At 41.8% G+C, this 12084-nt stretch overlaps 1 protein-coding gene across 2 annotated transcripts in view; it reads right to left on the bottom strand.

Annotated features, from left to right (window-relative positions):
• Positions 1-12084, bottom strand: part of STAT6 (signal transducer and activator of transcription 6) — a 294170-nt gene that overhangs the window by 134347 nt on the left and 147739 nt on the right. For both annotated transcript variants that reach the window (XM_040425717.1, XM_040425718.1), the window contains exon 5: positions 11880-11963. In XM_040425717.1, the coding sequence (XP_040281651.1) occupies positions 11880-11963 (84 nt within the window). The remainder of the gene's footprint in view (positions 1-11879; positions 11964-12084) is intronic.

The following is a 12084-nucleotide window of genomic DNA, read 5'->3' on the forward strand; positions in this document are numbered from 1 at the left end:
AGAGGACCCGGACACACCGTGGCAGTATGCAGTGGAGATGGAGGCAGGGAGTCCCTCCGAGTCACTCTCCACCTTGTTGGACCCTCACTACCGGTCCGAGAGGGGGGACAAACTGAACTACTACAGAGACATCCTATGTAGTCAGTTGGCCGCTGCCTATCTGCGCCATCGTCCATCCTTTCACAGGTCTGACCGGGGGGGGGGGCCCTCTGCACTCACGTTCCACTGCCATGGCTGCTGGGGATGGGTGGGTGGTAGGAGCAGTACTAGCTCCATCAGCAGCAGCCTCAGTCTACAGTCACTGATGAGTAGCTTTCTTCACCAACATAGTGGAAAAACTACTCACCAGCAAGTAGACCTGGAGCAGGACCTGAACCAGCCGGTGGTGGCATACTTGGACAGCAACCTGCCACCCCACATTGAAGATCCACTGGACTACTGGGTAGCCAAACTGGATTTGTGGCCGCAACTAGCAGAGTTTGCCCTGAAAGCTGTCCTGCCAGGCCAGTAGTGTGGAATCATAGCGGGTGTTTAGTGCAGCGGGAGCCATAGTTCCCACAAGGAGAACTCGCCTGTCTACCCAAAATGTTGAGAGACTGACCTTTGTCAAGATGAATCAGGCGTGGATCAGCCATGATTTCCGAACACCAATTCCTGATGCATCAGACTAGATCATCCATGGTGCCACACCAACACTTTGATACAAAAGACCGGTTTCTTCTTATTACCTGCCTCAGCTACCACTTTGATGCTGCAACCCGCCTGATGCCACACATCTGATGCCAAGTGCTGTTTATTTCACCCACCTTCGTCAGCGGGTACTGGTATTGCAACCTACCTCCCCACTCTGGGCGTGGCGAAACGTACCTTGGGGTTTCTCAAGCCCCCTTCAGCTCTGAATTGGTATGTGAATTGGTATGTGTCCATTGTAAATTGGTATGTGTCCATTAGTAAGGGTAAGGGTCCATTCACACGTCCGTAAGTGTTTTGCGGATCCGCAAATTGCAGATCCGCAAAACACGGACACTGGCAATGTGCATTCCGCAATTTGCGGACCGCACAGCTCCGGCACTATAATAGAAAATGCCTAATCTTGTCCGCAATTGCGGACAAGAATAGGACATGTTCTATTTTTTTGCTTAAATGGAAGCACGGATGTGGAAGTGCGGATCCGCAAATGCGGATCCGCAAATGCGGATGCGGACAGCACATTCCGGCCCCATTGAAAATGAATCGGTCTGCACCCATTCCGCAAAATTGCGGAACGGATGCAGACCCATTTTGCGGACGTGTGAATAGACCCTAACTGTTATGTGCTTTTCTTTTTGTACTGTTGTAATGTGATCATGGTCTTTAGTACAGTGTTCATTTTAGGACATGGTCAGATATCATAGTCAAGTATCAAAATAAGGCCAATGTGACACCTGACCCTGACACCTGACCCTGACACTTGACCCTGACACTTGACCCTGACACCTGACCCTGACACCTGACCCTGACACCTGACCCTGACACCTGACCCTGACATCTGAGTTTGACTTATGCTCTTCATAGGTCAGGGTCAAAGTTAGAATGAGTTATAGATATACTATGTATTTGTATGCTAAATCACACAACCAAAGTACGTCTATTGCTTGGCTTATAGCTCTGTGCCTAAAATGCTGTAAGGTAACACGTTACAGTGTTATACGAGCGCATAGCTGATAGCTCAGTGGTAAAGCAATTGCCTCATACCCCGTGTTTCTGTGTTCAAAACACCTTTAAGCCGCTAAAAAATGTTTAAATTTTATTAAGCCCTAGATAAGAGGCAAATTTAAATGTGTGACGCTGATATCTGACTTCCTTCACTTGTCAGTGTCACAAACGATTTTAGGTTTACTGTGGTTTTATATGCTACTTCACATAGATGGACAAAAATCCCAAGCTCATACAAGGCAAGCTGGTAGCTCAGTGGTAATGCTGTTGCCCCATGTCCAGTCTTTTGGTGTTCAAAACCCCTTTTAGCATCTAATTTTTTTTTACATTTTATTAAGCCCTAGATAAGAGGCAAATTTAAATGATGTGTGACACTCATGTGTAACGCTGATATCTGACTTCCTTCACTTGTCAGTGTCACAAAGGATTTTAGGTTTACAGTTTTTTGGTATACTACATCTCATAGATCAAAAAAATCTTAAGCTATAGCTCAGTGGTCAGACACTTGCTTTGCATGTAGTGTTCATGGGTTCAAAACCTCTTACGGACACAGGGCGAACAGGTACGCCCTATGTATTTCCGATCACCGCTGCGCAGCGGGCGATGATCGGAACGGTGTGCCTGCTAAAATCATTCAGCAGGCACTCTGTGACAATGCCGAATGCCCCCCCCCCCTGAATCAGCAATCCCTGCTAACCGCAGGTCAATTCAATTCATTTCTGAGTTATTCGGGTCTCTGGTGACCAGATGACCCGGAATAGGAGTGCGGTGATCGGAAATACATAGGGCGTACCTGTTCGTCCTGTGTCCGTAAGAGGTTAAAGAGGCTCTGTCACCAGAATCAACCCTATTAGACCATACGTTCTGCCTGGTAGGGCTACTCCAGAACACAAACTGGATGCCGACAAATAATTGCAATCAAGTGATTTACAGATCTGATATTTAGACTCCTTGCTAAGAAATAAGAATACATTATTATATTGTAGTGACTGTTTCAAGACAACAAAAAAAAAACTCAGTCACCTGGAAATAGATGAAGATACAGTAAATTAGTGCCCCCTTTACTATAGTGCTGCCCATGTACTCTAAATAAAATAAAAAAAGACTACTTACATCACACACCACTTGAATTTGTCTCTGATATAGAGCTCTATAAAATATAAAATATTAATTTTATTAAAAGCCTGAAAGGGGTTTTGAACCCATGAACACTACATGCAAAGCAAGTGTCTTAACACTGAGCTATAGATTTAGACATCAAAGGTGGTGATTTATGTTGATCTAAGAGATGTAGCAAAGCAAAAAACACAGGAAACCTAAAATCCTTTGTGACCCTGACAAGTGAAGGAAGTCAGATATCAGCGTCACACATCAGCGTAACACATCATTTAAATTTGCCTCTTATCTAGGGCTTAATAAAATGTAAAAAAAATTTAGAGGCTGAAAGGGGTTTTGAACACCAAAAGCCTGGGCATGAAGCAACAGCATTACCACTGAGCTACCAGCTTCTCTTGTATAAGCTTGGGATTTTTGCTCATCTATGTGATGTAGCATACAAAACCATAGTAAACCTAAAATCATTTGTGCCACTGACAAGTGAAGGAAGTCAGATATCAGCATCACACATCATTTAAATTTGCCTCTTATCTAGGGCTTAATAAAATGTAAACCTTTTCTAGAGGCTGAAAGGGGTTTTGAACTCAGAAAGCCTGGACATGGGGGCAATCGCATTACCACTAAGCTACCAGCTTGCCTTGTATGAGATTGGGATTTTTGTTCATCTATGTGATGTAGCATACAAAACCACAGTAAACCTAAAATCATTTGTAACACTGACAAGTGAAGGAAGTCAGATATCAGCGTTACACATCATTTAAATTTGCCTCTTATCTAGGGCAAAATAAAATGTAAAAAAAAATTAGCGGCTTAAAGGGGTTTTGAACACAGAAACACTGGGTATGAGGCAATTGCTTTACCACGGAGCTATTAGCTATGCACTCATATAAAACTGTAATGTGTTACCTTACAGCATTTTAGGCACAGGGCTATAAGCTGAGCAATAGACGTACTTTGGTTGTGTGATTTAGTATACAAATACATAGTATATCTATAACTCATTCTAACTTTGACCCTGACCTATGAAGAGCATAGGTCAAACTCAGATGTCAGAGTCAGATCTGAAAGTCAGAGGTCAGGTGTCAGTGTCATGGGTCAAGTGTCAGGGTCAAGGGTCAGGCGTCAGGGACAGGTGGCACATTAGCATTATTTTGATACTTGACTATGATATCTGACCATGTCCTAAAATGAACACTGTACTTTAGGACAGGATGAGATACAGCTGCTCCCCTTTCACATTATATCTATTATCTTGATGTCTGAGTCTGATCAATTTCATATTATATAGAGACATTTGTTTTGGTACTTTTGTTTATAGATTGTTGGCCCCAGACATCAACCTTGTTTGGGTATATACACTCACCTAAAGAATTATTAGGAACACCATACTAATACGGTGTTGGACCCCCTTTTGCCTTCAGAACTGCCTTAATTCTACGTGGCATTGATTCAACAAGGTGCTGATAGCATTCTTTAGAAATGTTGGCCCATATTGATAGGATAGCGTCTTGCAGTTGATGGAGATTTGAGGGATGCACATCCAGGGCACGAAGCTCCCGTTCCACCACATCCCAAAGATGCTCTATTGGGTTGAGATCTGGTGACTGTGGGGGCCATTTTAGTACAGTGAACTCATTGTCATGTTCAAGAAACCAATTTGAAATGATTCGAGCTTTGTGACATGGTGCATTATCCTGCTGGAAGTAGCCATCAGAGGATGGATACATGTTCTCATTCTGTTTACGCCAAATTCGGACTCTACCATTTGAATGTCTCAACAGAAATCGAGACTCATCAGATCAGGCAACATTTTTCCAGTCTTCAACAGTCCAATTTTGGTGAGCTCGTGCAAATTGTAGCCTCTTTTTCCTATTTATAGTGGAGATGAGTGGTACCCGGTGGGGTCTTCTGCTGTTGTAGCCCATCCGCCTCAAGGTTGTGCGTGTTGTGGCTTCACAAATGCTTTGCTGCATTTCAGTCAACCTTGCTCTTCTATCAGCTTGAATCAGTCGGCCCATTCTCCTCTGACCTCTAGCATTCACAAGGCATTTTTGCCCACAGAACTGCCGCATACTGGATGTTTTTCCCTTTTCACACCATTCTTTGTAAACCCTAGAAATGGTTGTGCGTGAAAATCCCAGTAACTGAGCAGATTGTGAAATACTCAGACCGGCCCGTCTGGCACCAACAACCATGCCACGCTCAAAATTGCTTAACCCCTTAAGGACTTAGGACGTACCGGTACGGCATGGGTCCCGAATCCTTAAGGACCCATGACGTACCGGTACGTCATGGCTTTAATTTGCGATTCCGGCGCCGCGGGGGTTAATCGGAACGGGATGCCGGCTGAAATCATTCAGCCGGCATCCCGTAACCACGCAGGGGGGGTCATTTGACCCCCCCGTATCGACGATCGCAGAAAACCGCAGGTCAATTCAGACCTGCGGTTTGCTGCGCTTTTAGCCGATTCTGATCCCCGCGGTCTCTGACCGCGGGGATCAAACTTTAAAATGCCATAAATAAAGTTTTATTAACCCCCCCCTGCACCCCTGAATGATATTATGTGGGCGGGTGGTGCAGGGGGGGTGTCGCAGGCGGTGCGGGAGGTGCGGGAGGCGGGCGGTGCGGCAGGCGGGATCGCGATCCCCCGCCCGCCTCCCCTTGAATAATCGTTGGCGTCTAGTGGGTATACCAGGGTTCCGGCACATTGCTGACACCCTGGTATAAACGGCTGACATCGGTGATGCGATGTCAGCCGTTTAACCCTTTCCATACAACGGTCCGTACGGACCGCTGTATGGAAAAGGTTAACAGCTCAGGGAGCTCCCTCCCTCTCCCATCAGGGGGCTGCTGTGCCTTTGCAGCCACCCGATGGGAGAGGGAGAGAGCCCCCAGACAGCCCCCCGACAGCCCCGTCCTTACCCTTCCCCGTCTGCGAAGTTCTGACCAGTACTGAGCAGACGGGGAAGGTTCCCATGGCAACAGGACGCCGTCTCAGGCATCCTGCTGTCCATGGTGCTGAACAGATCTGTGCTAAAGGCAGAGATCTGTTCAGACAAAGTGTAAGTAAAATACAGTACAGTACAATATATATTGTACTGTACTGTATTATACAGACATCAGACCCACTGGATCTTCAAGAACCAAGTGGGTGTGGGTCAAAAAAATGTAAAAAAAAAAGTGAAAAAAGTTAAGATAAAAAAAACACATTTATCACTGAATAAAAAAAATACAAATAAAATACGCTACACATATTAAGTATCGCCGCGTCCGTAACGACCTGATCTATAAAACGGTCATGTTACTTTCCCCGCACGGTGAACGCCATAAAAATAAAAAAATAAAAACTATGAGAAAATTGAAATTTTGCCCACCTTACTTCCCAAAAAAAGTGATAAAAGTGATCAAAAAAGTCGCATGTACGCCAAAATAGTACCAATCAAACCGTCATCTCATCCCGCAAAAATCATACCCTACCCAAGATAATCGCCCAAAAACTGAAAAAACTATGGCTCTTAGACTATGGAAACACTAAAACATGATTTTTTTTGTTTCAAAAATGAAATCATTGTGTAAAACTTAAATAAATAAAAAGTATACATATTAGGTATCGACGCGTCCGTATCGACCATCTCTATAAAAATATCACATGACCTAACCCCTCAGATGACCACCGTAAAAAAATAAAAATAAAAACGGTGTAAAAAAAGCCATTTTTTGCCATCTTACGTCACAAAAAGTGTAATAGCAAGCGATCAAAAAGTCATATGCACCCCAAAATTGATGCCAATCAAACCGTCATCTCATCCCGCAAAAAATGAGACCCTATTTAAGATAATCGCCCAAAAACTGAAAAAACTATGGCTCTTAGACTATGGAGACATTTTTTTTGTTTAAAAATGAAATCATTGTGTAAAACTTACATAAATAAAAAAAATTGTATACATATTAGGTATCGCCACGTCCGTGACAACCTGCTCTATAAAATTACCACATGATCTAACCTGTCAGATGAATGTTGTAAATAACAAAAAAAAATAACCTGCTAAAAAATCTATTTCTTGTTACCTTGCCGCACAAAAAAGTGTAATATAGAGCAACCAAAAATGTGTACCCTAAACTAGTACCAACAATACTGCCACCCTATCCGGGAGTTTCCAAAATGGGGTCACTTTTTTGGAGTTTCTACTCTAGGGGTGCATCAGGGGGGCTTCAAATGGGACATGGTGTCAAAAAACCAGTCCAGCAAAATCTGCCTTCCAAAAACCGTAAGGCATTCCTTTCCTTCTGCGCCCTGCCGTGTGCCTGTACAGCGGTTTATGACCACATATGGGGTGTTTCTGTAAACTACAGAATCAGGGCCATAAATAATGAGTTTTGTTTGGCTGTTAACCCTTGCTTTGTAACTGGAAAAAAATTATTAAAATGAAAAATCTGCCAAAAATGTGAAATTTTGAAATTGTATCTCTATTTTCCATTAAATCTTGTGCAACACCTAAAGGGTTAGCAAAGTTTGTAAAATCAGTTTTGAATACCTTGAGGGGTGTCGTTTCTTAGATGGGGTCACTTTTATGGAGTTTCTACTCTAGGGGTGCATCAGGGGGGCTTCAAATGGGACATGGTGTCAAAAAACCAGTCCAGAAAAATCTGGCTTCCAAAAACCATATGGCGCACCTTTCCCTCTACGCCCTTCTGTGTGCCCGTACAGTAGTTTACGGCCACATATGGGGTGTTTCTGTAAACGGCAGAGTCAGGGCAATAAAGATACCCAGTCTTGTTTGGCTGTTAACCCTTGCTTTGTTAGTGGAAAAAATGGGTTAAAATGGAAAATTTGGCAAAAAAATGAAATTCTCAAATTTCATCCCCATTTGCCAATAACTCTTGTGCAACACCTAAAGGGTTAACGAAGTTTGTAAAATCAGTTTTGAATACCTTGAGGGGTGTAGTTTATAGAATGGGGTCATTTTTGGGCGGTTTCTATTATGTAAGCCTCGCAAAGTGACTTCAGACCTGTAGTGGTCCCTAAAAATGGGTTTTTGTAAATTTCAGAAAAATTTCAAGATTTTCTTCTAAACTTCTAAGCCTTGTAACATCCCCAAAAAATAAAATATCATTCCCAAAATGTTACAAACATGAAGTAGACATATGGGGAATGTAAAGTCATCACAATTTTTGGGGGTATTACTACGTATTACAGAAGTAGAGAAACTGAAACTTTGAAATTTGCTAATTTTTCAAAATTTTGGGTAAATATGGTATTTTTTTATGCAAAATAATTTACTTTTTTGACCCAATTTTAGCAGTGTCATGAAGTACAATATGTGACGAAAAAACAATCTCAGAATGGCCTGGATAAGTCAAAGCGTTTTAAAGTTATCAGCACTTAAAGTGACACTGGTCAGATTTGCAAAAAATGGCCAAGTCCTTAAGGTGAAATAGGGCTGAGTCCTTAAGGGGTTAAATCACCTTTCTTTCCCATTCTGACATTCAGTTTGGAGTTCAGGAGATTGTCTTGACCAGGACCACACCCCTAAATGCATTGAAGCAACTGCCATGTGATTGGTTGACTAGATAATTGCATTAATGAGAAATAGAACAGGCGTTCCTAATAATTCTTTAGGTGAGTGTGTGTATATATATATATATATATTTATATGTACACATATTTAGACATAAATAAATACACACACATACATATAGATACATACACACATATATACATATATATACACATACGGTCAGTGCCCATGCATTGCGGACTGCAATGTATATACACATATAAATATATTAAACAGGTGTGTTATATTTTGTATATAAATAAATATGTGTATATATATATATATATATATATATATACACACACACTCACCTAAAGAATTTTTTCACTAAACGGATGTGCCACGGTGTCTTTCTTCATTTTACATCACACACCTTGGTAAGGTGTTTTCACTGCTGGCACCCTAACATCTATACTGAGGAGTGCTGCCTTGAACTTCCATTTCTATATATATATATATATATATATATATATATAAAATTGCAAAAAAGGGCAGCACTCCAGAAAGTAAAAGAAGAAAAAACTTTAATTACCCATATGTGGGACAGGCGACGTTTCGGCTCAATGTGTGAGCCTTTCTCAAGCGGGAAAGGCTTGAGAAAGGCTCACACATTGAGCCGAAACGTCGCCTGTCCCACATATGGGTAATTAAAGTTTTTTCTTCTTTTACTTTCTGGAGTGCTGCCCTTTTTTGCAATTTTATCTATTTGGATTGGCTTTATCCACATTGGGCCAGCTGCACCCATAGCTTTTCCTCTGACGGTGCTGCCACTGAACTTTTTTGTTTTTTTATATATATATATATATATAAAGCAAAACAACAGCACTCTCATTAGATGAAAATATAAAAAAGATTATTCACCCATGTGGACGCGATGTTTGTATGTATATATATATACACTGCGTGCAGAATTATTAGGCAAATGAGTATTTTGACCACATCATCCTCTTTATGCATGTTGTCTTACTCCAAGCTGTATAGGCTCGAAAGCCTACTACCAATTAAGCATATTAGGTGATGTGCATCTCTGTAATGAGAAGGGGTGTGGTCTAATGACATCAACACCCTATATTAGGTGTGCATAATTATTAGGCAACTTCCTTTCCTTTGGCAAAATGGGTCAAAAGAAGGACTTGACAGTCTCAGAAAAGTCAAAAATAGTGAGATATCTTGCAGAGGGATGCAGCACTCTTAAAATTGCAAAGCTTCTGAAGCGTGATCATCGAACAATCAAGCGTTTCATTCAAAATAATCAACAGGGTCGCAAGAAGCGTGTGGAAAAACCAAGGCGTAAAATAACTGCCCATGAACTGAGAAAAGTCAAGCGTGCAGCTGCCAAGATGCCACTTGCCACCAGTTTGGCCATATTTCAGAGCTGCAACATCACTGGAGTGCCCAAAAGCACAAGGTGTGCAATACTCAGAGACATGGCCAAGGTAAGAAAGGCTGAAAGACGACCACCACTGAACAAGACACACAAGCTGAAACGTCAAGACTAGGCCAAGAAATATCTCAAGACTGATTTTTCTAAGGTTTTATGGACTGATGAAATGAGAGTGAGTCTTGATGGGCCAGATGGATGGGCCCGTGGCTGGATTGGTAAAGGGCAGAGAGCTCCAGTCCGACTCAGACACCAGAAAGGTGGAGGTGGAGTACTGGTTTGGTCTGGTATCATCAAAGATGAGCTTGTGGGGCCTTTTCGGGATGAGGATGGAGTCAAGCTCAACTCCCAGTCCTACTGCCAGTTTCTGGAAGACACATTCTTCAAGCAGTGGTACAGGAAGAAGTCTGCATCCTTCAAGAAAAACATGATTTTCATGCAGGACAATGCTCCATCACACGCGTCCAAGTACTCCACAGCGTGGCTGGCAAGAAAGGGTATAAAAGAAGAAAATCTAATGACATGGCCTCCTTGTTCACCTGATCTGAATCCCATTGAGAACCTGTGGTCCATCATCAAATGTGAAAATCACAAGGAGGGAAAACAGTACACCTCTCTGAACAGTGTCTGGGAGGCTGTGGTTGCTGCTGCACGCAATGTTGATGGTGAACAGATCAAAACACTGACAGAATCCATGGATGACAGGCTTTTGAGTGTCCTTGCAAAGAAAGGTGGCTATATTGGTCATTGATTTGTTTTTGTTTTGTTTTTGAATGTCAGAAATGTATATTTGTGAATGTTGAGATGTTATATTGGTTTCACTGGTAAAAATAAATAATTGAAATGGGTATATATTTGTTTTTTGTTAAGTTGCCTAATAATTATGCACAGTAATAGTCACCTGCACACACAGATATCCCCCTAAAATAGCTAAAACTAAAAACAAACTAAAAACTACTTCCAAAAATATTCAGCTTTGATATTAATGAGTTTTTTGGGTTCATTGAGAACATGGTTGTTGTTCAATAATAAAATTAATCCTCAAAAATACAACTTGCCTAATAATTCTGCACTCCCTGTATATATATATATATATATATATATATATATACACACACACATATATAAATATATATATATATATATATATAATCCAAAAAGCAGGCAGCACTCCAAGGTAAAGGTGTATGTATATATATATATACACACATATAAAATGATAGTTCCTGGCTAGATGTCCTGCTTTCCCTGTTGGTTGCAGGGGGCGTGGCCTAACGGACCGGTGGGCGTGGCTTAGCGGGTCGGCTGTGTGGTGATAGTTCAGGGGGGATGGGGATTGACTAAGTAGCTTCTGCAGTAGGGACTCGGAAGGTTTTTATCACAGCCAGCTTCTGACAGGAATCAGCTGTTTGTAGAGAGGGAACAAGCAGCTGATTCCTGTCACAGTTGGAGCGGGCAGCAGGGAGCCGACCACTGACAGGAGCAGACTGTACATGCGCATGGACGAACTTCCTCTCAAGCTCCTCCATGTCGCGTGCAGCCATGGACGAACTCAGCTGCAAGGTAGAGCAGGACTACGAGGGAGCGGCTTATAACTGAAAGAGAAGCAGGCAGATGTGTTTAATGAAGTATATTAGGAACTTCCTTTTTTCACTGCCTGCCACACTGTAGTGGAGAGTATTTAAAGAGTGGCCAACTCTTTCGAATTCATGTTACGTTACACCGGTGATTGGCTAAGCCGTTATTTCTTGCATGTCATTGGAAAAGAAGCGGTGGGCAAGCAGTGAGGTCGCTGTAAATGGGCATGACGAGTTAAGGGGTGCTGAGAGAGATATCTGAACAAATGTATGGCTGGTATTAATTCATCTCTTCAGCTGCACAGTAATCCCAACCAAAGTACAATCTGACCGTTATCGTCCTGTAATTATACTTTACCTCTCCTATGGGCTATGGTAACTCGTGTTATCAATTATAATATTACACACTAAGTAAAATCACTAGGCATGTACAATGTTGATTCTGCAATGCATTAGGGATAATAACATACAAGAAAATGTAGACTAGCACATTCATATACATAGTCACAGGTGCATATCCATCAAGCAAACATGGTTGATAAAATAACATACCTGTTTCAAAACTATGTCCATTTCTCCTTTACAAATGTTCTTAAAAGACTGTATAATGGTCATTGGGTCACGTTGAGCCATTATCTGTATACAAATACAAATATGTCTTGTAAGAAAAGGTAGATTTTCTGATAATGAAAAGATTCACATTTTATGACTCCAGCAAATAGTTGTTACTAAAAATCACCATTGTGTTGAAACAGTC

Source organism: Bufo bufo, chromosome 3 (genome assembly GCF_905171765.1).
Source record: "Bufo bufo chromosome 3, aBufBuf1.1, whole genome shotgun sequence".
Lineage (NCBI taxonomy): Eukaryota > Metazoa > Chordata > Amphibia > Anura > Bufonidae > Bufo > Bufo bufo.